Genomic DNA, 26,942 nt, shown 5'->3' with positions numbered 1-26,942 from the left:
GCGTGGTCAACTCCTCCCGCGCCATCGCCCTCCCCTCCCCCCAACCCGCCCCCTTGAGAGCGCGTGTAACGGAGGGCGGAGGAATGGGTGTGGGTCGCCAGCCAGATCAGGCGTTCTGCCACCTCCGCCCCTCCCCCGGCGTCCCGGGGATCGGCGCCCCCTGGATGGACTGGCCTCCTGCTCCCAGGACGGCGCTCTCGGCTCAGCCCACACCCGCAGGCTGCGCGGGGCTCATTGTCTGCCGGGGCGGCGCGATCCCCTCCCCCCGCCGCTCGGCGTCCCCTCCCCACCCTCTTTTCTCTCCTCCCCTCTCTCCCTCCTCCTCCTCTTCACCTCCAGCGCCCAGCTGCTCGCAGAACGCAGTTCCGACCCACAGCCTGGCACCCTTCGGCGAGCGCTGTTTGTTTAGGGCTCGGTGAGTCCAATCAGGAGCGCAGGCTGCAGTTTTCCGGCAGAGCAGTAAGAGGCGCCTCCTCTCTCCTTTTTATTCACCAGCGGCACCGCGCAGACCCCGGACTCGCGCTCTCCTGCCGGCGCCCTCGGCCTCTCTCCGCGCTCGGGAGCACCCTCCGCCACGGCTGTTCTCCATGCGCAGCGCCCACCCGAGGTTCGGCTGCTTCTTCTCTTGCCCCAACTCCCTTCTTTCCTCCTCTGCACCTCCCCTCCCTAGTCGCAGGCCCCTCGGCCTCGGCTCTCCGGCCCTCTGCGGGCCGCGGTCGGCTCCGGGGGTGTCTACCTTCTCCATTCCCGGCAGGCTCCCAGGTTCCCGGGACACCGCGGACCAACTTCTGGTGTCTTTTCCTCTCCCCGAAGCGCTTATCTGCGCTCAGCCTTATCTCAGAGTTATCTTGGCGCAAAGGGGCGGGAGCCGGCAGTCAGGCAGGCAGAGAATTCTTTCTTGCTATCTACCCCGGGTCTGTGTGTGGGTATTAATTTTAGTATGGTTATCTCCGATGAGCCGAAGCGATTTGAGGAAGCGGCCCCGAGAAGGCCAGTCCGGCTGCGTTCACCTCCTCCCTCCTCCACCCCCTCCCAGTCTCCCTGTCATTCTTCCTGCTCTCCCGTTTGGGGTGGCCTCGGCTCCGGGGCGGTCTCACGTCCCCCCACCCCACCCCACCCCCTTGCATTTCCCCCTCCTTTTCTCTGCACTCCGCTCCACCCCGCGACGTCCGATTGTGGAACGGTCTGGCCTTTCCGTGGCTGGGGATGACCGCGGGGTGGGCCGGGGTGGCCTGGCTGGCGTGGGCCAGCCGGCGTGAGCGCACGCACTGGCGGCTGCATAGGCGAGCGGTACCTAAGGTGCGTGGCGCCGGGGACGTGGGGTGGGCAGGAGATTCCGGCCCTGCGGACATCCCGCACAGCCTGCGTGTCCCGAAGGTCTGAGACTCCGGTCTCCGCCCTGGCGCCCCACCTTCCCAAGTCTGGGTTGAATTTCACTCCGGGGCTCGCGTTCTGTCTCGTCAGCTCAGTCCAGGAAGCTCTGGGAAAGCCCGAGTAGGAGAACGCGGCGGTTTCGTTTTCAGGGGACAGGTTGCCTTCCCTACGCTAATGATTTTCACGCGGGCAGCCCTCACCCCGAGGCATTTCGGGCGAGCGACCGCGGTACGGAGGCAGGATAAGGCAGCGCAGACGCGCATGGCTCCTTAAAAAGTTCCTTTGTGTGCCATTGGCCGGGAGGGAGCCACTTTGGGGCGGAAGGAAAACCTCGGCCAGTCTCCCAGTCACCCCTGGAATCTGGCGCGCGAGGATGAAGGATGCTGCGTCGGGGGTGGGAAGGGAGCTAGAGGGGATCCAAGCCTTGCGCGTGAGGAGGAGCGGGTATCCTGGCCCTGGGAGGACCCTGCGGCGGCTGCGCAGGCTCCATGCTCCTTCCCCACCCCTGGAACCCGGGGCTGAAAACGGGATTTTTGAGGAATTTCATTAGCTGGAGAGAAGAGTGGAGGTGAGACGCGGTGCAGCCCGCGCTTTGATAAGTCCTTTTAAAATTTTCTCTTCTCGACCCTGTCTCCCTCCCCATCTTGTCTCAGGAGCTAAAAGTCAGCTTGCAGCGGCGCCGGACCGTGGATGGCCTTGACTGACGGCGGCTGGTGCCTGCCGAAGCGCCTTGGGGCCGCGCCCCCTGCGAACGCCAGCGACTCCGGAGCCTTTCCAGCGCGGGAGCCCTCCACGCCGCCTTCCCCCATCTCCTCCTCTTCTTCCTCCTGCTGCTCTCGGGGTGGGGAGCGCGGCCCCGGCGGCGCCAGCAACTGCAGGACGCCGCAGCTCGACACGGAGGCGGCGGCGGGACCCACGGCCCGCTCGCTGCTGCTCAGTCCCTACGCCTCGCATCCCTTCGGGGCTCCCCACGGACCTTCGGCGCCGGGGATCTCGGGCCCCGCGGGCGCCCTGTCGAGCTGGGAGGACCTACTGCTCTTCGCTGACCTCGACCAAGCGGCGACCGCCAGCAAGCTGCTGTGGTCCAGCCGCGGCGCCAAGCTGAGCCCTTTCGCGCCCGAGCAGCCGGAGGAGATGTACCAGACCCTCGCCGCCCTCTCCAGCCAGGGGCCTGCAGCTTACGACGGCTCGCCCGGCGGCTTCGTGCACTCGGCGGCTGCAGCCGCTGCAGCCGCGGCCGCCGCGAGCTCCCCGGTCTACGTCCCCACCACGCGCGTGAGCTCCATGCTGCCCGGCCTGCCGTACCTACAAGGCGCGGGCGGCGGGCCCGCCAATCACGCGGGGGGCGCGGGCGCGCACCCCGGCTGGCCCCAGGCCTCGGCCGATAGTCCCCCGTATGGCAGCGGAGGCGGCGCGGCGGCCGGAGGGGCGGCGGGGCCCGGCAGCGCCGGCTCGGCCGCGGCGCACGTCTCGGCGCGCTTCCCCTACTCTCCCAGTCCGCCCATGGCCAACGGCGCGGCCCGGGACCCCGGGGGCTACGCGGCGGCCGGCGGTGGGGCCGCGGGCGGCGTGAGCGGGGGCGGCAGCGGCCTAGCGGCTATGGGCGGCCGCGAGCACCAGTATGGCTCGCTGTCGGCCGCGCGGCCGCTGAACGGGACGTACCACCACCATCACCACCACCACCCGAGCGCCTACTCGCCCTACGTGGGGGCCCCGCTGACGCCCGCCTGGCCCGCCGGACCCTTCGAGACCCCGGTGCTGCACAGCCTGCAGAGCCGCGCCGGAGCCCCGCTCCCGGTGCCGCGCGGCCCCGGCACAGGTAAGGGGCAGGGTCGCGCCGTGGCGTGCGGGTTGGAGGGCGCGAGGCGGGTGTGGAACAGCGTTTTGAACTGGGCCCTGTTTCCGGGGCTCTCCTGGTGTGGATGCCCGGAGTCTGGCCGCGTTGCGATGGGCTTCTTTGCACGAGAGAGACTAGATGCGCCGGTACGCCTCAGTCCAGGGACTGCAGTGGGCCGTTGGGGAAAGTGAGCCCAGGAGGGACCTGGCAGGGCCTGAGCCTGGTCGCAGACCTCAGTTTTCCCGGTGGAGGCGTGGGACTCCCATTTGGGAGGGTGATTTTAGGCGAGTGCTGAGCGTGGCAATCACCCTCTCCTCAGATACAGTCGTACGCAATTCAGCTCTCCAAAGATCGAGAGTTGAGTGTGTTTTTCTCAAGGAGAGTGTTTTTATTAAAAGAGCCCCACGGTGGAAAAGGACCTCGTTGGCATCTCCCTGCGACTCGTTGGGAGGGAAGGCAGAGAGGTCAGCCTCGTGACTGTCCCGAGGGAAAGCTGGTGGAAGGGCCCTTTCGCTTGGCATCAGCAGGCGGGGTGTCTGCGGCTGCTGCTCCCGTCTGCGCCCCACCCCCAGGCTGGACCAGGGGTACCCCAGCACCCACACCTATTCCTCCGCCAGAGTGCACGCCAGTAATTTTTCAGTTTCCAATCCCACTCATGCTTTCCATTCCAGTGTCTGGGGGCAGTTTGGGGTGAGCTGGGAAGAGTTGTCAAAATTCCTGCAAATGCGCGCTCTTGAAGAGCGTTTGTCCTGCTCAAGCTGGGAGGGTGTGAACTGTTGTCTGGCCCGACGGAGGGGTTTTGGCTTCTTTCCTGAGCCGCAGGGTTCTGGATCCTTCTTCGTGCTTTCAGGGGTCTGTCTTTGTATTTCACGCGTTTGATATAACTTGACAGTTTCCTAAGACCAAAAACAAAACAAAACAAAACAAAAAACTTTTGGCCCATTGCTTCTTTAAAGGGGTGTTGTGGGTGTCAGAAGGTGGCAAAGACAAGGAGGCCTTTCAGCCTAAGTTATCCCACCTGGGATTCGCACTCCCCAGGGCTGGGCTCCTCATTTAGGACTTTTAGGGGTCCTAGTTAGTGAGGGTCAAGTGAGGCACAGCCAGTCTTGTGCTCAGGGACAATCTGGGAATGCCAGTGGCCTGAAGGTGAAGGATCTGACTTGAATCTCCCTCTCTCAGTAACATTGGGCCGAAAATCCTTAAAGTCTGTGGGTCTGGGAGTAGAGTGGGGGTGGGGAGGGGCCCCGTTCAGGTTTGGAGACCGCAGAGAACAGAGCCAGGTCACCCTTGCTGCTGCATGGGGACCCATGTCTGGCTCCTGGGAGCAGAGAGACTGGGAGACGAATCTTCAAAGGATGGGGAGGAGGTGGTGGTTGGGGTGTGAGGCGCTTGTCAAGTCAGGAATCCAGCAGGGAATCCGAAAGGTTGTGTGAATTGGGTTGGGGGCAGTTCTGCCGGCCTGACACACCTTACCTGACCTCCATTTCCCTTTGCCCCATTTCAGCATTTCACGGGACAGAGGAAGAGCAGCAGTCCAGAAGGCAGTATGGGAGTCTTGGGATGTTTAAACTGGTTCTGTGAAGAAAACCCTTTTAGAGGGGTTGGGTGCAGTTACAGACAAGTTATAAGTTATTTCATTTTAAACGTAGTTTATCCTTTCACTGTTTTTTTTTTGCTTTCTGGGTAAATGCTGCAAAGTTAGAAAAGTCTTGTATAGATTCAGAGTGTGTGTGTGTGTGTGTTTAAAGGAGAGGGGCTTAGGAACACCTAACTTTTGTGTAAAGAGTATTTTAAGAAGGCAGGAAGCTGCTGAGAATAAGCCAGTCTGGGAGCTGGGGAGACGAATGACCCTAATTTTGCTTGTCCCCACAGGTATTCCCCTGCTAGAGAGACCTTGACCCCCAGCCCCTCTCCTCCCAGGTTCCTTATTCTCTGCTTCTCCACTCTGATTAAAAAAAAAAAAAAAAAAAATGGAGGCATTCTTTTAACTGATTTGAGTGGATGGCAGGGCTCAGTGCGAAGGCAGGGGTGTGGTTGGGTGCTCTGGGAACCTGGTGTGTCCACCTCTCCCTGGTGCTGGTGGGTGTGTGGTGGGGAGGCTGGGGGTGAGCTCTGTCCCCAGAGGCCAGTGCTGTTCCAAGCTGCTGCTGAATTGGGTTCCATTCTCAGTCTGGGGATGACTTCACCCTTCTCCTCAGAGTCTGTCACTCCCCGGGGCACCCAAAGCAGACAAGTTAGGATGAATAGGGGGCCTATTGGGGGCCTATTGGTGAGAGAGCTTCCAGCACAGTTGGATTTTGTGCTTTATAAAAAGTCGCATTTTGCTTATAAAATCGAAGCTACCCAACAAGGAGCGGGAAAAGTATGGAGGGAATGGGAGCTGTAGATTTTACTTACTTAAAAATAGGTAAACTTCCTAAATTTTATTTATCCAAGCAGGGCTTTACATTTTGTCTCTAGGTTTTCAGCCGACCAAAGAGATTTACCTGGGGCGCTCACAGTCTTCTATTGGGAGTTTCTTTATTGTTCCCAGCCTGCGAGGAGGCCAGGCATGGGGCTGGGTTCTCCAGGGAATGCCCCACTTCTCCATGGAGAGGGGCTCTGATAGGTAACATTTTAAAGTCAACAACAAAGACAAATACCTTGTTTAACTTCAGTGTCCTTGAAGTCCTGAGCATTTTACTGATTACCGTAGTCAATAGTGGCTTTTAGGGCGGAGAAGAATAAATCTCTGTGATGTGTTCTAAGTTGCAGTATCCCCATGACAACTTTGAACTGGGGTTATGGGGGTGCTAGTTTCTTTTAAATTTATTTCTTGAGGAGGAAGGAAACTTGTTTTGCAGGGAAAATAATATTAATTGAATTAAAGATTTTTGTGTATCCAAATCAGACTGAAATATCTTTACAAAAGCTGATGGTAGACACAAGCTATAAACCAACCACTGACAAATAGAAAGAGAAAGAATAGAAAGTTTTGCTAACACAGTCTTCAAATAAATTCTAAAGTGTCATGTTTATTTACTTTAAAATTTGATTCAAAATGCCCCTTGAAGAAAGCCAAATTGTAACATTTAAATTTTGTGTAATATAAATAACTCTAAACAGTTACTTTAAAGGAAATATTTTCAAAAGTACTTGATAAGTACCCATCTCACTTTAGTTAATTGTTCATATTTAGCTGATTTAAGGGAAAGTAATAAATGTTAAAATCATTTACTCTAAAGGCTTTTTTTTTTTTAAGTTAGCAGGTTTAGGTTAATTATGAACTTTGGAAAACTAAGCAAACAGTAAAATGACAAATACTAATTTAAATAGATGACATAAGTTGAAATTTTAGTGTAGGAAAGTAGGAAAAACTGATTTAGCACTGGAATAGTGCTGGTAATTTTCTGAATCCATTCAGTATCGACCATTTGTAGAAATTTTGTAGATTGTAGCAATTAGACCCATTTTAAAATCATAATATTTTAGTGTTTGGTTTTTGTGACATGAAAATTAAACTAACATTCATCTCTGTTCTTACTAATTTCTTACTGCGTTTTCCCCCCAGGAGTCATTATTAATTAATTGGTAAAAGTGCTCAAGAACAATATTTCTAATTTCAGTTGTCTATTCTTTATGGAGGAAAAGGAAGAGTGGTGGTAGCCATAGCAAATACTTTCAAAAAATTACTTGAGATAAAAGAAGACAGCCTTGTTATGTCCCGGGGTATTTGCGGGGATATTTGCGGGTGGGGCCTGGGGTGAACGATCACTGTTAATACTGCAAAGCTTACTCGGGTTTTGGCAAGTGGTGTATTGTAATTATGATGGATTTCAGTTTTGAAAAGCTTGGGAACAGCGGGAAAGGAGAGGTCAGGGGGCCCACACCGACCACCCCAAGGCTCATCTCAATTCCGAGGTCCTTGGGGAGACGGAAGGCGGATGATCCGGGCCGGGTTTCTAGCTCTGTCACCGGACTTTGCAGGGCTTTGCACGGGGCGCGCCCAGGGGTGCAGAAGTATTGGACAAATAATGGGTCAACAGAGCGGTCGCGGTGACATCAACAGCCGGCTCCCGGCCGGGCCGCCGAGCAGAAAGGCGCGGGAGCGGGCTCGGGGGACTCTGGGTGCGGGTTTATAGGGTTCGCGGGGTCGGGCGGGCGAGCGCGCGCGCGGTGGGACCTCACCGGCCTCTCGTCCCGCAGACCTGCTGGAGGACCTGCCCGAGAGCCGCGAGTGCGTGAACTGCGGCTCCATCCAGACGCCGCTCTGGCGGCGCGACGGCACCGGCCACTACCTTTGCAACGCCTGCGGTCTCTACAGCAAGATGAACGGCCTCAGCCGGCCCCTCATCAAGCCGCAGAAGCGCGTGGTGAGTGCGGGCGCCGCCTTCCCCCGCGGCCCGGCCCGGAGCCGCGCGCTGCCCGCGGGGCCCGGGTGTCCCCGCCCGACCCGGCCCGCACCTGTGCCCGCGCGCCTACAGCGGACCCGAAATGGGGGTCCCGGGTAGTTTTAGCGCCCACTGGGGCAGATCGTCCCCGAAACTAGCCAAAGGGGAATGAAGGCAGCCCTCTGCTCAAATTCACACAGAGTGACATCCTTAAATAGGAAAAAAAAAAAAAGGAAGATGTGGTGTGCTACTGTCTTTTTTTAAAAAGTACCAACCCCCTATCTTTACACATCTCTAGATGTACTTGCAAATGCACTGAAATAATTTTGGAAGGAGATCCAAGGAATGAGTAATGTTAGTAACCTCCAGGGAGAGAAACAGACTTACAGCCCCAGATCAAGTGAAGGTTTCTTTTCACTGTGGACTCTTTGGTTTGGAGTCGATTCTTGAGGAGATCTAGCTCCTCTGTAACATCCCGTAAAATGTATGTTAAAATGGAACCCACCGCCCTCTTGTCCCCAAGGCTCGACTTGAATCCCTTTGACTCTGTCGTTTCCACCTCCGGGCCCCGTCCACCTCTTCAGATTAGTTTTAGCTCCAAATTCCATCCGTCCTTTGGATTGTCCTTGAGTCTAGTGAAAAATTTATTTACTCTAACTTTTGTTATTTTGAAATCTGGCTGTTCAGAGAACTACTGTTCATAGAACTTGAGGGGAAAAATGCAGTCTGCACATTTTTCTCAAGTAGAAGATTTTCACCATCCCAACACATTTCACTATGATTTAAAGTGTGGGAATTCTGATTTTCTTCAGGGATTAATCTCTTATTGTCCCCTGTGTTTTTAAGAAGGAAAGGGTATTTACTGCTGTTGTGATTAGAGAAAATAAATGAAAGCTTTCACACGCCCCACTGTAAGGCTAACATTTGTTTAGCCAAGTACTCATACTCTAATACCTTTTAAAGTAAAATATTTTACAGTTAGATGCCAGACATCTTAAGTATCCAAGTAATTTATTTAATTGTTATACTCTAATTAGCAGGAACAAATGCTACACATGTTGTTTGTGTTAAATAGATTAGAGTGAAATTGCATCACAATGTGAGTCTGCCACCTTAAAGAGAAGCAATTAGTTTTATGGTTGTTTTGTTTTTAATGCATTTAAAATAAAGTGGCCGAGGTTAATTTAATGAGTGTATGTGCCTTAAACTTGTTAGTCACCCGCAGCTTAGACTTTGCTTCAAAGGGCATCCTTAACTTCTGTGCCTGACTCCCTGTGTTTTTTCATTTTTCTTACATGCATCGTATTTTAAAAGTACTGCTGGTAAATATTCCAAGGAAGTTCCTTGTCTTCATGCATTAGCCAATGTATGCACAATGAAAGAGATGATTATTTTTTTGGAAAGGCACATTGAACAGAGTCCTGATTGAGCCCGGAAAGGCAACATTTTCTCAAGATTTAGCAAAACGCTGGCAGAATACTAGCCATTTCGTTTCTAGTGGCATTTTAAATTTGATCTGTTAACATCCATATTTAGAGAGTGGCCTTAGTTTTGTGCACTTACCAGTAAAAATAACTGTTAACAGGAAACACAAAACCCACTTTTAACATCTCTGAATCTATTAGTTTTCCTTCTGTATGGCAGGTGTCTTGGCAGTGACCAAGGTCCGACAATGTGCTTTGTAAATGGGTTATAAATGATACCAATTGAAGGGTGTGTCTATCAATTAGTTCTCCTGTGGGCTTCTTATTTATGGTTTTGCTGGGTCTAGTTAGTTCTCAGACATAGAATGTTGAACCCAAGTTTGTTTAGCTAGCAGTACAGGACCAATCACAGTGAATTTGAACTTGTAATACATTGCAAAATAAGATTTATGGTGTAACCTGAATTCCTTGTTAGTGATGAATATAACTGAGATCGCTTGTTACAAGAAACTTTTATAACCTGCTCACCTTTATTTCACATGTTCATGGGGACTGGCTTCACTTATGATCTGCAGTTGACAGTCATAAAGTTCTTTGTTATAATGGCAAATTCTGATAACAAGTTTGCCTCACATTGGCTCCAAATTCCACTGCAAACTATCATAAATGACCTGTTTATAAAATGAACTTTCCTGTCCCTAATTTACTTATTTCATATTTATGAAGAGAGAAAGGATTGCTCTTCTGGGAAATTATTCTCTTTTATGGATAAAGAAAAAAAAAAGAAGCAGCAGCCCTGAGGTGTAAGAGTTCATGTTTTCATCATTTTAACAAAGCAAGTTCCCAAATAGTTCTGTCAGCCAAACATACTTGTTTCCACCAAAGTCAAAGTGATTCTTTCTTAGCACCGACTTCTTAAAAATGTGGCAGTGCTAAGAGGCTTCCCAGTGTCTCTTTGGTTTTACAACTTGTCTGTAAAGAGTATGCTGTAGCAATAACAACAGGACGTGAGTTGTAAAAACAAAATTCAATTTTTAGCTTTTGACTTTGCCAACAAAGATTTTGAAAATCTCTGTCTTTTAATCTGAATAGTCAGTGCATGCTCAATCTGTGTTTTTGTCGTCTATTCTTTATAACTTTTCTTAAATTAATCATCACAGCCAACTTCCCTAATTCTATATCTTTCAACTTGTTTTGGTCCCTGGATTTTCCCCATAGGTTTTTTTTTTTTTTTTAACTGAAGTCATAGCACATTTTTTAAGTTGCCTATCTAGGTAATCGAAAAGCAAACTTAGATTTTTGTCATTCTAGGTAAGAACTTAGACTAGCTTAAAAAGCCCCTCTTTATAATTCACACATAATAGTTTAGAGGAGATAAACTCCACATAAGGATGTTATGGGTATAAAGGAAACATAGAAATCAGAGTGACAGACAGTTGACCTTTTCTGACAAATTTAACCCTTTGTACTGAGAAAGAAAAGGCAGCCCACTCCAGTATTCTTACCTAGAGAATCCCAAGGACAGAAGAGCCTGGCAGGCTACGGTCCATGGGGTTGCAAGAGGTTGACACGATTTTATTGACTAAAGCACCGCCACCACGTGAGGAAAAGTTCTATACCGACAGGGTAAATCAAATATAGCAGCACCGCCAAGACAAGGCCGGCACTAACACAGTGTTGTAGAATTCGCTTGTCCTTTGGAGAATGGATAATACAGAAAATTCAGGCAATAGATGATCATGATGATAATTAATGAGATGTATTAAAATATGTTTCTTTACAAAATTTTTTGGTGCATCTTCCAAAATTCATTTCTATTAATATATATAGGCTTTTCTACAGTTTCTGGTTTATTCCTCTGCACATTCTGAGAAATAGACCTGGTTATCTGAGTTTTCAGATGAGGCAGAGACTCCCCAAAGCCACTTAACACATTGGCAGGCAGTTTATGACTGCATTTCTTTACTCAGACCTCTGACAACAACAGTGAGCGCAGGCATTGGCCAGTATTGTGACTGCTCTAATCTATGCTAATGAGCTGGGGCAGATCAATTGATCTGTATTAGATGGGCACACTTTGGTTCAGGAAGGTCAACCTAATTACACTTCAAGGGTTTTTTTTTTCCCTCAAGGGGGACTGCTTATTTATAATAACCAGGTACATGCTTGTTGCTGGCAGGGACACGACACGTTGACGTGTGTAGCATATATGTGAAAAGCACTTACGTCTGTCCACTCTCTTGTGCTGCTTTCTAGCCTTCCTCCCGGCGGCTTGGATTGTCCTGCGCCAACTGTCACACCACGACCACCACTTTGTGGCGCAGAAACGCCGAGGGCGAGCCTGTGTGCAATGCCTGCGGACTCTACATGAAGCTCCATGGGGTGCGCCACCTACTCTGCTCTGTGTATACACCTTCAGTGTCTCGTTTGTACTCAGTCTCAGCTTAAAAAACTCAGCAGGGGAGAGGGCATGGAGGTGAAGGATCTGATTTTTGTATACGCACGTTTGTGAATCTAGGGGTCTGTTAATTATTCTAGAACTATTATCATACCGGTAAGAAACAAAAAATGATGCCAGTTAAACTTATACACATCCATAGCCAGACATCCAGATTGTAGAAACACAAAAACGTGGGAAATGTGCATTTTAGAACTGATAAGATGGTAGTAATCTTTTTAAAAAAAAACTGTAAAATTGAAGTCTAGTTGATTTATAATGTTGTTTCAGATGTACAGCAAGTGATTCAGTGATCCATATGTGTGTGTATATTCTTTTTCAGATTCTTTTCCCTCTTAAGTTATTAAAGAATGTTAAGTATAGTTCCCTGTGCTATACAGCAGATCTCTTTGTTATCTATTTTGTATATAGTAGTGTGTGTATTTTAAAAAGCTGTACACGTAAAAAGAAGAAAGCATGGAACCTACTAGAAATGGACACTAACTAGTTTATAGCTTAAAAATGTGAATGCAGTCAAATACATCTATACAGAAGAGTCATAACATTGGATAGCTCTAGTTAAAAAGATGTTGCATTTTAAGCATAGCACAAGATATTATAAAATATGCCAACTTTAAAAAGAAAAATAACCTTGGTATATGTAGAAAGAAGAATTCACGATCTCTTTGAAATAAAAATATGTAATTCGGTGGTTTCACTCTGTAATTAAAAGTTGTTTAAAACAATAAACATTAAGTTGAGGGAAGAGATTCTACCTGGCAAATTACCCCATTTTTTCCCCCCTCTGGAGGAATCTTTGCATTTGATGGGGAAAGTGTAGTCTTTGTGTAGCTGGAATCTATGAAGTGTGTATAAAAATTGGATTGAAATTTATGCCAAGTTCTTTTAAATGAGGGCTTTCAGTACTGACATTCAGTCTTTAGTTAGTTTGGTTTTTCTGCAGTATAATATTTATTAAACTTATGTCTTATGTGAAAAATTTTTTAGGTGCCTCGACCGCTTGCTATGAAAAAAGAGGGAATTCAAACCAGGAAACGAAAACCTAAGAACATAAATAAGTCAAAAGCTTGCTCTGGTAAATATAAGAAAATGCTGTTTGACTGTAAAATATTTGCCAGCCTTAGTAGAGTATATGTATATTTATGAGGTTAATTTTGACCGTTACAGGTAATAGCAATAATTCTGTTCCCATGACTCCAACTTCCACCTCTTCTAACGCAGATGACTGCAGCAAAAATACTTCCCCCACCACACAACCGGCAGCCTCAGGGGTAAGTGTTAAAACAGCATAGACTCTTTCTCAGCTAGTGAGTTGCTCTCCTGTATATTATCTCCAATATTATCTTATCTGGTAGTACAATAATCTAAACCAACAGTTCAGTTTAGTTAGCTGATACCTAAGAATAGTTTTTAGAGGAAATTACATTTAAATGTCAACAAAATGACAAACTTAAGTACTTTACAAACCTCTTAATTAAGATCTATATCATTTTTTTATGGTTGAATTAACCTAAGTAAAAGCAAGAAGTTTGGGTTTGAAGTGCTTTAAATTGTTTTATTTCCAGGTTTTTATCTGAGTTTATATATGTGTGTGTGTGTGTATACGTACATATGTATGTATATCTATATATCTATATATTTCTAGTGTAGATCAGGCACAGCTCAATGGTTTTATATTTCCCAATGCCCATGACATTTAAATTGCTTTTGCTTATCTTATCAACGTCTTCCCTGGTGGCTCAGTGGTAAAGAATCTGCCTGCCAATAGACGCAGGAGCTGCAGGTTTGATCCCTGGGTTGGGAAGATCCCCTGGAGAAGGAAATGGCAACCAACTCCAATATTCCTGACTGGAAAATCCCAGGGACGGAGAAATCTGGTGGGCTATAATCCATGGGATTGCAAAAGAGTCAACTGAGCAACTAAACAACAACAAATCTTATTGACTCCAGCCTTTTCTGTTCTCTTCTTCTCTTCCTTCTTTCCCTTTTTCTCTTTTTTTTGGAAATCATCTACCCAAAGCAAAACGTCATCACCATGAGCCACATGCTGCTGTATTCACTGATCTTCACCTAACTGCTGGTCCTCTGCTGGGCTGGGCAGCCTTGCCTTCTTATAATGTTCCTTGATTGTACCCAGGCTTATTTCAGCCTTGTGGTCAGCCTGTGAGCAACTGGGTTTGTGAGAGATTCACACCCCTACGAGGATGCCTGAGTTTTGGTGCAGATCTCAGACTTAGTTTCAGTAAAGCCATGATTGAAACTCAGTTTTTCTCAAGTGAAGAGCACTTTCCCACTCTAGGGTTTCCCAGATTTACCTGGAATGCCCTTTAAAAATGACCTGGCCGCACCCTGGCCCTCAGAGATGCAGGCGGGCCCGGGGCGGTAGGTTTTCCCGGAGTGCCCCGGGTGAGGATTACACTGAGACTAGTTTAGGATGAAATATTAGCATTAAAATCCCTACTTAGTAATTCTTTTTTCCGTTGATTTTTGCTTTATTTGGGGTACTTTGAAATACTACAGATTCCTGGGCTCCACCCTGGATTTTCTGAGTCAGCGTCTCTAGGGGTGGGGCTTGGAAATTTGTGTTTTTGAACAATCACCGCAGGTGAAATTGAAACCACTGCCCCCGAGGTGTCTTTGAACTGGGAACCTTGGAGCTGGTATTTTTGCTGCCTTAAACTAACAAAAATTAAACATTAAAGTAATCTGTTTTTAAACTGCTTTAAACTATATTTGATATTTTCTTTATCCTCCAATTCAAGCTCTTTTTATAGGGGAGGGAGGTTCTTTAATGAACAAGAAACATGTTCAGAGTTTCAAAATGGAAAAAGCTTTTGCTGTTGTTATTTGTTGCAGACACATGTTCTTAAAGAACATTCTTGCCTTTATAACCTTCATAAAGGTGAATGCTGCTGAAGGACTTTTTTTTTTTCTTACAAGAGGCTAACGTGTAACTTAAAGGGCCTAAAGTGGTAAATAGAAGTTACTTGTAAGGAAATGAAAAGATCGATATTATTTTAAAATTTCCTTTATTAAGCCCTAAGTCCTCAGAAGCAATTACGTAGCTTGAAAGTGTGTTAGTCACTCAGTCGTGTCCTACTCTGTGACCCATAGACTGTAGTCCGCCAGGCTCCTCTGCCCATGATATTTCCCAGGCAAGAATCCTGGAGTGGGTATCTATTCCTTTCTCCAGAGGATCTTCCTGACCCAGGGGTCAAACCCAGGTCTCCTGCATTGCAGGCAGATTCTTTACCATCTAAACTGCCATGGAAGCCAATTATGGGGCTTGCTACTGCTGCTGCTGCTAAGTAGCTTCAGTCCTGTCCGACTCTGTGCGACCCCATAGACGGCAGCCCACCAGGTTCCCCCGTCCCTGGGATTCTCCAGGCACGAACACTGGAGTGGGTTGCCATTTCCTTCTCCAAAGCATGAAAGTGGGAAGTGAAAGTGAAGTCGCTCAGTCATGTCCGACTCTTAGCGACCCCATGGACTGCAGCCCACCAGGCTCCTCCATCCATGGGATTTTCCAGGCAAGAGTACTGGAGTGGGGTGCCATTGCCTTCTCCACAATTATGGGGCTTACGTGAGGTAAAACAGTGTTCTGATTTTCCAAATCATTGAGGGGCCAGCTACGATTTCAGCCTCGGTGGTCTATCTCTACTGGCTGAAAAATGGGTTGCTGCCTGCTCCAGCTCACTTTTGTCAGTGCTACAGTCCAAGCTTAGTGAGGCAAAAGCTAAATTTGAATGGTAAATGGCACAGAAATAGAGATATTTGCCCTACAATAGGCTTTAGAAACGTGGTGAGTGGAATCTGTTTTGCTCACGTGCTGGTTCTGTGATGTAAAAATTCAAAATTGACTCTTTGCAAGTCCAATCAATTTTGCCCTCCAGGGGAGGAACTGTGCAAAGGCGGTGACAGGATTTAGCCTGGGCATGCCTGGAAGTGGGACCTTGGGAATCCGGAGGCTGGTCCCAAGGCAGCCTTGGTATCTCGGCTTCCTGGGGGTGGCTGGCTGGCCAGTGCCGTCAGAGGAAGGCTCAGTTTCCCACTAGCAGTCAGGATGCAAAGGGATTTTAGTATTAAAGAAAAAAAAAAAGTACTTTAGAGACTGGGGGAGTTGGAGAGCAGTTCCCTATAAGGTCCCCATCGCTCCTGGAGCCCGGGCAGCTTCCATGGGAGACAGCCATGCGAGCCCCAGACAGAGCAGTTCTCCGAGCCCAGGTGACCTCAGAAATGTGTCCTGACAGCTCTTCCCAGAGCCGGGGGCGGGGGGTCGGGGTGGGGTGGGGGTGTAGAGAGGATGGCCCATCATCCCCTCCTCCCTCCAAGGACCCGTCCCTCCCCGGCCAGGGCTGGCACCTGGGCTCCTGGGTGTTCCCCGACGGCCAGCCCATCGGGGAACACTGGGCTGAGTCCTTGGTGCCCTCTTGACGGGGCCGTTAGCGGACGCAGGCTTACTTGGCAGAAGCCAACCTGCTGGCCGCCTTATGGAAAGTGTCCCCTCCAAGGATAACTGAAGCCGACTCAGTGGTGCCCCATGAGCACCAGGGTGTGTCCTTGTTGGTGCCTTGACCCTCCTGGGCTGACCGGTTCTGCGTGCGCGTGGCCACTGTGGCAGCGGAGGTGCCATGAAGAGTCTGCTGGAGGTGTTATCTGTGAGCACCTGGCAGAAGCATTTGTGAAAGGCGGTTGTGTTGACAAAGATGTGACATGTTCCCACTTAGGTCTCAGTTTATGATGTTGGAGGACAGCTGTTGTTGTGACCGACTGCTTATAGGATTTTGTGAGTGCTGTGGGTAAAGGGGATGTTGCTATATCCCCGTAGCAAAGGTATATCTGGTCTGTAGCACAGGGTTCCTTCTTTGGCTTGACCCTTAAACCTCCTGTGGTGATGAGTCCGCACCGTGGATCTCCAGTGGCCCCTGTGACTGGTGGGGTGGAAATTAGTCCTGCAGGGAAGTCCTAGTTTAATAGGGACAGCCAAACTCCAGAACGAAGGGTGATCACAGGCACGTTCCTAATGGAACAAGGCAACGGGTCACGTGCTCTACTTAGAGACGTCAGTGGCTACATACCTGCTTCTCCTGCCTTCCTTAAGGATTGTGAGTTAAAGCAGAGAAGTCGGGTCTTTGAGAAGAGACCTATCAGACTGATTGTGTTAATTCCCGTCTGAGGAATCAGCTGCTGGAGATGACCAGCAGGCAGTCCTAGAGGACTTCTTTCTTTACGTTCCAAGGTCCCCGCCTGTGGGCACATTCAGCGGTGGGCCTCTCAGGACCTGGTACCTGAGCAGATCTGGCTGGACCGGAATATTCTAGGGGGAGAGACAGGAGAATCATTTTTGCGCTGCTCTGAAGCTTCGTGCTGTTGACTTTTTGGCATGTCTTAGCTTTCTGTTGCTCCTTTGTGTTTTACACTTGATCTTAGCCAAAAGGCTGAGAAGTGATGCTCCGTTGTGTTTTAACTGGACTTCTGTCTCATTCCTTCTCATGGTCATCGGCTCGCTGACCTGGCTCCCTTAGAACTCAGTTTCTCTGTTGCAGGCTGTGCCCATGTGGTGTGGTTTGGGAGGTGGAGGGAGGGCAGTTTGTCTCCTTTATGAAAACAGGAAAACCTGTTGCTGCCGCCGCGCAGCCTGGTAGTAAAATAACCCCTGTCTTGTTCCTTTTAGAATTTTTGAAAAGTGATTGCAATAAATGATTTATTTGCTTTCATTTATATAACACTTATTATTCACTAGACCATATTATCTTTCATTTTTCTTATTTTTCCTTATTTTTTTCTGTGTTGATCATAATTTTAGAATCAATTTCTTGTATGGAATTCTTTGGGTTGAGAAATGTGTTGAACTTAATTTTTGATACGTTGATTAATTTTGTGACTTTGGAACTTAAATTTCCCCAGAGTAATTTTTTTATTCAGTGTAAAATCTTATATCTGTAAATTTACTGAAAAATGAGTCTTTAGTGGACCTGAATAGACATCAGATTTTCTTTGCCATTTGTGTTCTCTGTAGATTATAGGAATATTTAAATCTTTCACTGAATTCCATTTCTTGAGTTGTATTTTTATGGTATTAGTTGTTATTGTTATTAGACAAATATGATAACATTTTGTTTCAGCAATTCCCAAATAAGATTTAACAAGTAGCCTCTGTAGATTCCTATCCCTCTAGGACTTGTAACTAAAAATTTATAAAACTGGAAGATACTTTGGATATGTACTCACATACATAAAGTGTGTGTGTGTATATATTATACATATGCTTGTGCCATATGTTTATAACTCATCCCCCAATTTCTAGATAAAGGGTATTTCTCAATTTTCTTTGGGACAGGGAGGATTAATTTGGTGCGAAGATGAACAATAAGACAATGAGAATAAGAAATCACTGAACATATTTTGCCCGCCTGAAAGTAGTTCTGTTGATGATTATTTTAAAAAGTTAAAGCCTACTTAAATTTATATTAATAGTGCAAATATAATGTTGAAGTCATCATTGAACACATAATGTTGAAATAAACACAAACTCTATCTGAGTAGCCCTTGGCTTGCAGTCCTTGTTCTATTGAAGGAACATTGTGCTGGGGTGACACTGTTTTTTCATGTAGTGAAACAAGGTTCCAGACATTGAATTGTTCATAATGTGGTGGTAGTGATGGGAGCACGTATGTACAGACAGATGAGATTTGAAAAAGCTATAAATGAACAACGAAGTAGAAGTCAAAAGTAGGGAGCCGTGAATTCCGACTACAGGGTTGGAAACAGCTTCACAGAGGAGAGGAAATCTGAATTAGTTGTGGAGGATTTTTGTAGGGGAAAAATTGGGATCGAGGCCTCCAGGAAGAAGAAGAGCATGGGTAGCTATGATTCTTCAACGGCACAGTTTTAGGAATTCAGTATGGCTGAGCTTAGGGTGTAAAAAGCCAACAGCAGGAGATGAGATGGATCAATTAGGTGGAAGGCAGATATTTCAAACTGCTTTCAAGTCCATATTAAGCCTTAGGTAGGGTCCATACTAAATTCATTTCTAAATGGTGGACTTTCTCTAATACTTGCTGTGGTTTCTCATCAACCATGTAGTTACAGTCTGACAATTAAACCATCCTGAACTGGGCGTGTTTTGATAATTGATGTAAACAAATGCTTGCATGATCCTTTTTTGTACATTTTACAAGCAGGGTTTTCCTCTCGCAGTTACAAAGGAAAACTCCCTCCTCGAAATTTGTGATGTGTCCTGACCTTAGAACTTAGAATGTTTAGTTTCTTGGTCCCTAGGGACTCCTTGGGGGCAAGATGGTTCCAGGTGACCCTTCAGAATGGAGACTATTAGGGAGGGCATGTTGGTGATAGGGATTCATTTCCTCACTTTGTGGTTGGTGGTTGGTGATAGACGGCTTCCTGGGAGAGAGGCAGGCGTTCTTAGACTGAGACACGGGGATCGCACCTCAGATTCCTCTCTGCCTGGTTCTCTGCCTTTGGGTGGGCCTTGCTCATTGGTCAGTTTCTCTGTGCTGAATAGGTATCTCAGTTCCTGCCTCGTGTAACCTCAGGGAGGCGGTCTGCCTGGGGAGACTCTTCTCTGCAGCCTCTCCTTGGTAACAGCTTTATGCAATGACCTTGTCAGAAGCAATACCTCTGGGCTGCATGGTGCTAAATCTCATGCTAGAAGTGGTTTGAAAGAGTTAAGTGCTTAAGTGCTCGTAGATGAGGTGTAGTGATTTAGGGACTGACATTTCTTGGGCTGTCTGGATGTCTTTATAAGGCCTCTGAAGAAAGGTTAGGTACTTGGCAAGTTAATATTTTATATTCTTTTTATGGATTTTATTTTATATGTTAATATTTGCATTCTATGATGAAAACTGGAAAACATCCCTTGAGTCACGTAGCTTCTTTCTTTATTAGTAAGTTTTATATTCCACTGTCTTTTCCCCTGAGTAGTTGAATCACTTTGGATTTACCCGACATAATGATTGGTTACACAATTATAGCTTCTATTATTATTAATTATCTTTATAGTGGTTAGATAGCTGAAAGGAACATTCACGAAGGACCTACATACAGTTGGAGTTGCTTTCACTCAGAGGACTTCACGTGTCAGAAAGAGAAGATTTAAGAGGCTGCTGAAGTGGGGGCCAAAGTTCCTGCTTAACTCTTACATTGAATGTTCCACACACACCTTTAGGGCACTCAGGAATCGGGTGTTAGTGGATTAATCATCATGCTGGTTGCTTTGAGTTTTCTCTGTTTCTTGTACTTTCTCGTTTGTAAGATTGTGGGATGTAGGAAGGCAGGAGACTAACTTCTGCCAAGTACCTTTTATGTTCCAGTTGTTTATGTATCTTTTTTATTCCCAATTATCACTGTACAAATGAGGTATCTTTTTCTATTTTCTATTTTGGGGAGTGACACTCAGTAATAGGTCCAAGGTTATGTATCAGATTAAGAGAAGGGCTTGGAATTGGATCCAGGCCTGGCAGATCCAGAGTCAGTGTTTTTACCACTACAGCACACTGAATTCATATGTGATAGTATACGCACTGTTGAAATCTTTAGAGGGAAGAAATGGCATTTTCTTAAAGAAATATGATTAATTTTGGTTAGTTTTGGCTGATGGTACAGCTAGGAGAATAGCACCATAGAAGTGATTTGCTCATGACCAAATATATAAGCTATATTGTATACATTTTCTTGTAAATATACTTATCAATAAAGCCCATTGCATTTCTAGGGCTTTGTTAGCTGGGTAATAGGAAAAAAACAATAGGTAAGCATGTTTACTGTTGTTGACATGCTTAATATGATGGTAAAAAGTCTCCCTTAAAATATGAAATACAAGATCGAGGTACCAAAATCCTTTTGAAGTGGGATTTAAACCTGTGCTTAGCGAGTGCCAAGTGAGTTGGAACTTGCAGAATATGCAAATTGCCTTCAATTTAATTTTTATAAAATCATTAAAAAGCATTTCTTAAAGAGGCAAGTGTCCATTTCCCCCACCCAAGAGTTTATAGTCCAAGATATTTTTTTTTTCTCTAAATGAATAAAAAGAGTTAAAAAGGCATTAATCTCGCACAAGGGTCTGGGAGAGAGTTGCACTTAGGTGTTATGAGCGGCTCATTTGTAAACCAGGATCCGGAGTGACTCCATAAGGTCACAAGACAAGCCCGCCTTGCAGCCGGGGCTGGAGCCGACGTCTCCCACCGCTCCCAGGGAGTCGGCCCATCATCGCAGTTATTAATATACCACTCGCCACTTGCTGCAAGCCATGAACATAAATATTTTGTTGGCATTTTATCTTCACGCTCCTTACGTGCCAGGCTCCCTTTCTTTTCTTCTTTCACAGCCCCTTCTAATAACTCACTCACGTTCCTGTCTGACCACATTGGCCTTCACTGAGAAAGTCACACGTCACCCTGGCAAGGAACGTGGAAGCATGTGGAGTTTGCATAGTTTCATTTTGATTTGAGGGCCTTTTCTAGACTTCCCGTTTTTTCTTTTTCTTTTTTTTTCTTGTGTGCTTGTGTCCTGAGGAGGATGGTGGTTAGAAATACACTTACTACACTGATATCCAATGAGTCTGTATGTCTGTTAGGAAACAGTAAAGCTGTTTCCTTCTTTAAATAGTTTGTAACCTATGTGTCCACCCAATTTATCACAGGACTGTGGTTTGTTTAATAAGTGACTCATTGTCACAATCTGAAAGCTAGAATGCTAGGTAAAGAATAGTGTGGGTTGGGTGTCGCCTTTTTGTTATGGCCTCAAGTTAGATGGATTCATCTCAGAACACAACTTTTCTTTGCAGATTACAGATACTCTGCGATTTTTTTTTCTTCTGCCTCTATAAGAATATACAAAATTGTCACAAAACATGAAATAATGTTACGGGAAAACACAGCCAAATTTAAGAAATCTGGCTTAGGGTGCCCTGAAATGTTATTGCTAAATGAATCTTCGAAGAAAATGAATTCCTTTACTGGAACAAAAAGTAATTTATTATGCATTTCATGGGTGTCTGCCAAAAGAGTTACTAGCAATATGAAGATCTAATGGATATGAATTAAATACAATCTGTTAGCTCTGTGTTTAGACCAATTTGTTAATTTTCTCTGAAATTTGAATAATTTTAAAAAGCATCTCCAAAGACAGGTCTTGACACAGGCGATCATTCATGATTCGACTACCTACCACATCAGGGCAAGTACTCAAGCGTTTGTGAGCTGAAGCGAAAAGAGATGATTTTATTCACCCTAGATTTTAAGAAATATTTGAACAAATAACAGATATTTGGAGTCTTTTGAGTAAACAATTCCAAGTCATTACTTGACGATGTTTAAATGATAATTTACTTGGTGTACGGCCCCTTTTGGTAGCTGTTAGCATGGCATGGTTTTAGCAGAGCTGGTGCACACGCTCCAGAATCATATTTTTATCCTGTTAAACACAGCATGTGAACAAGTGCTCAGTCGCTTCAGTCGTGTCCGACTCTGCGACCCCATGGTCTGTAGCCCGTCAGGCTCCTCTATCCATAACTGGAGTACATTGCTATGCCCTCCTCCAGGGAATCTTCCCGACCCAGGGATTGAACTCCCGTCTCTTACTTCTTCTGCATCGCTTGCGGATCCCTTACTACTGAACCACCAGGGAAACAATACTTGTAATTGAAAGCTCTCATTATGTTTAGTCATCTGATTCATGGTGGAGCCTGAGTATGGTCTGAAATTTATTCTCTGGGTTCACGGATTAACAGCTGGAAGGACATAGTCAGGCAGCCAGGCGCTAGCTCCAGCTCTGTGTGTGACTATAGTGAGCTGCCAAGGTTTTGTAAAGCCCCTGTTTTCCTCCCTCTACTAAAGGGGAAAAATAATTCCCACCATCTGGTCCTTAGGAATAGAGTGTAGCATAAGTGGGAGATGCCTACAGACAGCTTTGAAGCTCAAGAAGACTAGCACTGTTTAAATATGACCTTGGAAATTGATAGTGATGTGCTTTATTTGCATGGCATTTTTTTTTTCCTTCCCAAGACATTAGACATAAATCTTTACTTTCTTCATGGAGGGAATTTAGAGACATAAAGCTATTATGTTAACAAAGTAACTGTGTTTAAATACTTTTATTTCCCTGATAGCAACGATTTTTCATTTGTTGTGATTCTTAGCAGTTTCATAATGCTTGCTTACTTTTTTTTTTTTTTCCATAATGCTTTCTTGTCAACATTGCTGGGTGCATGGACTGCTGTCCATTTTGTCTAGCGGAGATAGACCAGAGCAGGGGGCTCATCCAAGCTCCTATAGCTAATTTTTAAAAGTTAAGATCCTGATCCACCAGGCTTTTTATCTTGCCACTGGATCTTTTACCATTGAATTTGACTAAAGTCATCCATTTTGGTTCATTTCAGAAGATAAACCTTTTCTTCAGGAGGCCAGTGACTTCAAGTTGTGGGACAAACCCTTTCTCCCCTGCAATTTAGATTTGTACAAGTTTGGCCAAAAAGATAGTTCGGATTTTTCCGTAACATATTCTGGAAGCTATGGGGAAAAAATGAAGGAACTTTTTCAGTATATCAGGCTCTTACTGATAAACCCAGGGTCCTTGTAAACTTGGGGCCACGCCTTCATCACAACATGCTTGCTGTTTGTGTGTACGGATGTGTAAAACAGTTTGCTTCTTCGCCCAGAGTAGTGTGTGTCTATAGAAGAATTCTTTTCCTCCTTAAAAATAGCAGCGTCTAGCCTATGGATGTAACCCGGCCAGTTCAGGCCCGGAAGGGGGAAGAGGGCTCAGGGGGGTGGCTGATGAACCCTTCTCATTAAGGAATTTGTTTGCTAAACGACAAAGAAATAAACTCTTCTGTGAAACACTGAGTTGGGTCATCGGCTGAGGTGACCGTGACACTCTCTTCTTGAGCTTTGTTGAGCAGTTGTGGGAGAATTCGCGGTTTTGTCGCCATGGATGGCTTTCACACATCCTGGTGGAGACAGAACCTGTGCCTGTTTGTGTAGCTTCCTCGTGTTACCTCTGCAACCGTCAGCTGGGTCACTTTTGTGTCTGGCCCCTCTTCCCTCCATCCAAACTGAAATGACCATGGAAGTTAAGGTTTATCTGAAGGTATTTCTACTTTTGCTGAAACATACACTTAGTTTTTCTTTCTTCTTCTTCTTTTGAGGAAGGCTGCTGTGAAGCACCACAGGGTCTAACCTAGAGGTTATGAAAGCAGTCTGGGCTAAGTGGCTCTATTTGTGTCTGACTCTTTGCAACTCTATGGGCTGTAGCCCACCAGGCTCCTCTGTCCATGAGATTCTTCAGGCAAGAATGCTGCGGTAGGTTGCTGTGCCCTCCTCCAGGGGATCTTCCCAACCCAGGGATCGAACCCACATCTCTTCCATCTACCTGCATTATTGTTTAGTCGCTGAGTCGTGCCCCACTCTGCGACCCCATGGACTGTAGCTGCCAGGCTCCTCTGCCCATGGGGATTTTCTAGGCAAGAATACTGGAGTGGGTTGCCATTTCCTCCTCAAGGGGATCTTCCTGATCCAAGGATCCACAGTCTCCTGCTTGGCTCAGTGGCTTTTTACCACTGAGCCACGTGGGAAGCCCTAGAAGAGAAGACAGCTTTAGCAGTGAGGGGTGGCTGGCTTCCCCTCGCCCAGGAAATAGCTGTAACCATAGCTTACTTAGAGGTGTAGGAAGGAGAGACCAGACACTGGAAGCTGACAGCCTGAATCCACGCTGAGGAGGCAGTGTGGTCATCTTCAAAGTCCTGTGCTCTGTCCCACTTCCCCCAACCTGTCAGGGGTGCTGGGTTTGTTTCTCCAGATCAGCCCATTCCTTTTTGGTTTTCTTCCTCAAAAACAAAATTTATAATTCACAAGCCAGAGAACCTCTAATTCTCCTGGAAAGGCTGTCTTCTAAGGATTGCCTTTGCTCTGATGTGTCACCTTTCCAGGACTGCTCCTTTAGTACCGTAGGAGGCTTTCTCTGGGCCTATTATGTGACGAGTAAAGGAAAAGAGAGAACTGACACAGTTGTTGGGTCTGACTCTTGCGACCCCTCGGACTTCAGGCAGGAGCCCGCCAGGCTCCTCTGCCCGTGGGGATTCTCCAGGCAAGAACACTGCAGTGAGTTGCCATTTCCTTCTCCAGGGGATCTTCGCAACCCAGGGGTTGAACCCTGGTCTCTTGCATTCCTGGTGGTCTCTTTATCGACTGAGCCACCAGGGAAGTTCTGGTGAGCCCCAGTGTGAGTCAGATGCCTCTGGGCATCCACTGGAGGAGCTCACCGAGTCAGAAATCCTCGACTTTGCAGATCTGTGTCTGAAAATGAGCAAAGGCTTATTCTCACGGGGAAACAGTCTGGGTAAGCCAGAAATCACTGTGTCGCCTCACAGGCCAGGGGAGATTTTCCGTGTTCGCGTCGGCAGCTGCTACTTGTCCCTAAATTAATTTATTCCTGTAGGACGTGGGGGTCCGGCTGGTTGCTCTGGATCCCCCATCTGACCTGGCCTGCTTTTCAGTGCTAAGCCCGGCCTGGGTCGGGGCTGATAACACATTCTTTCAACAGGAAGTGCCTCCATTTTCAGTCTGTGGGAGGGTGGAGGCCGATAAGATGGGAGTGGAAACACAGAACAGATTTCTGCTCCACCCTCGGGTTGCACTTTGATCAGAGAAAGAGCCAGGACCTGGGCTGGCCAGGCTGCCTCCCAGAGGAAGAAGGATGGCTCGGCTGTGGGCGTCCAGAGTGCTCTCTCCTGCTTTTGTTCAGGAACTTTTGGGGGATTAGGCTGGTTTAGGTTAGTGACGTGCCTGCTTTGAGATGTCGAGATGTCTGCATACTGATCTTTTCAGGGATTTAAGTAGATGTGAGAAGACCTTAACTGGTTGACAGTTATACTTATCTGTGTGTGTGTGTGCGCACGCGCGTGCATGAGCGCTGGGTCCAGGGTCATAATAAGTTATCTCTGATTTTCTCCCCAAATTGAACTGATTCCCTCTCTCTTTTTCCTTTTAACTTTTATTTTAAAACTTTTTACTTTGTTTTGGCATATAGCCGATTATAGAGCCTTCCCTGGTAGCTCAGCTGGTAAAGAATCCTCCTGCAGTGCAGGAGACCTCAGTTCGATTCCTGAGTTGGGAGGATCCCCTGGAGAAGGGAAAGCCTACCCACTCCCGTATTCTGGCCTGGAGAATTCCGTGGACCGTATAGTCAATGGGGTCACAAAGAGTCGGACACAATTGAATGACTTTCCCTTTCATAGCTGATTAACAATGTTGTGATAGTCTCAGGTGAACAGTGAAGGGACTCGGCCATACATGTACCCATGCTCCTCCAAACTTCCCTTCCATCCAGGCTGCCACGTAACACTGAGCAGAGCTCCTGTGCTATAAAGGAGGTCCCTGTCGGTTATCCATTTTAAACATAGCAGTGTGTACATGTCCATCCCAAACTCCCTAACTATCCCTTCCCCCATCCCTCCGACCGGCAAACATAATAAACTGCTTTTTGAGAGGCAGCTTGCATATCTCCAGTGAGGGGAAGATACTTAACATGACAACGTGACAAGCCAGGTCTCTTAGGAAGGAGAGTTATGCCAGTTCTAGACTTCTTCTGCAGTTAGATGCCAGTTTCAAGAGCTCAGGTTGTACTGATGGGCCCAACTGTGTACTCTGTGTGATGTTTTCAGGTACCTGAAGCTGCGTTTCACACGTGCATGACTGGCCAGGTTCTAGTCTGTGCCAGGTGTTGTGGAGGTGACTTCAGGGTGTGTGTGGGCCCTTCTGATCCTCCCTCCATTCCGATTCCTCCCTGTTTTTCATGCTACTTTATGACTCTGTCCAGCCTGGCTCATTTCTCAAGCTCTGGTGCCTTGTGTTTCCAGACCTGATACCTTCCACTCTTCCCCAGAGTTAGACTACGCTGTGCCACTCCATTAAAATGTTCAAAAGGAAGCTGTAGATGGCTAATAATAGGTTGGGCCCTCTCAGGTGGTCCCTCACCTCCTCACCTGGGTTCTCTTGAAATACCTATGTATGCCCATGGATAAGTTGTAATTATTTAGAATTTCTTTCCTGTGGTTTTTCAATTAACATTGCATTACAGGATTTTTCCCATTTTGCTGCATGATCTTATTAGGTTCAATAATTGCATAATTGTTCACTGAGTGGATATCCCTTGCTTTCCCAAACCGTCTCCATATTATGAGACATTAGATTATTTCCATGGTTTCCACTATTATAATAACCCTGTAATGGATGTCTTCCTGTGGGGCGTCTTTCCCTCCCTTTGAATTCTTTCCTTATAATCCATTTCCAGAAGTGAAATTACAGCACTCAGAAAGGTATAAAGTTCTTGATGGGTTCTGCTAACTGCCTTCTAAGGCTAGTGCCAGAGTGTAGCCCCGCCAATCAGGGATGGAGGGGTCTGGCGTTATCTATCCCATCTGATCTCATCACAGTCTCATTATGTGTCATAACATAAAATTT

At 46.7% G+C, this 26,942-nt stretch overlaps 2 protein-coding genes across 12 annotated transcripts in view; one reads left to right on the top strand and one right to left on the bottom strand.

The window, feature by feature from the left end:
* LOC147346044 (uncharacterized) overlaps window positions 1-1,043 on the bottom strand; it is a 34,089-nt gene extending 33,046 nt beyond the window's left edge. For 4 of the 9 annotated variants that reach the window (XR_015153831.1, XR_015153832.1, XR_015153850.1 and 1 more), the window contains exon 1: window positions 334-471. The gene's annotated coding sequence lies outside the window, so the exon portion shown is untranslated. Of the gene's footprint in view, window positions 1-333; window positions 474-736 lie in introns of those variants that run through there. The other 5 variants (XR_015153833.1, XR_015153837.1, XR_015153853.1 and 2 more) reach the window with 3 other exon arrangements.
* GATA6 (GATA binding protein 6) overlaps window positions 496-26,942 on the top strand; it is a 32,178-nt gene continuing 5,731 nt past the window's right edge. The window contains exons 1-6 of one of the 3 annotated variants that reach the window (XM_086372990.1): window positions 496-607; window positions 2,028-3,193; window positions 7,397-7,563; window positions 11,262-11,387; window positions 12,451-12,538; window positions 12,631-12,734. In XM_086372990.1, the coding sequence (XP_086229116.1) occupies window positions 2,065-3,193; window positions 7,397-7,563; window positions 11,262-11,387; window positions 12,451-12,538; window positions 12,631-12,734 (1,614 nt within the window). In that variant the 5' untranslated portion in view covers window positions 496-607; window positions 2,028-2,064. Of the gene's footprint in view, window positions 608-1,075; window positions 1,300-1,469; window positions 1,603-2,027; window positions 3,194-7,396; window positions 7,564-11,261; window positions 11,388-12,450; window positions 12,539-12,630; window positions 12,735-26,942 lie in introns of those variants that run through there. The other 2 variants (XM_086372991.1, XM_086372992.1) reach the window with 2 other exon arrangements.

Source organism: Bos grunniens, chromosome 24, assembly GCF_055505025.1.
Source record: "Bos grunniens cultivar Pamir isolate PY7600 chromosome 24, Bosgru_T2T1.0, whole genome shotgun sequence".
Taxonomy (NCBI): Eukaryota; Metazoa; Chordata; class Mammalia; order Artiodactyla; family Bovidae; genus Bos; species Bos grunniens.
This window is presented reverse-complemented; position numbering and strand designations above follow the sequence as displayed.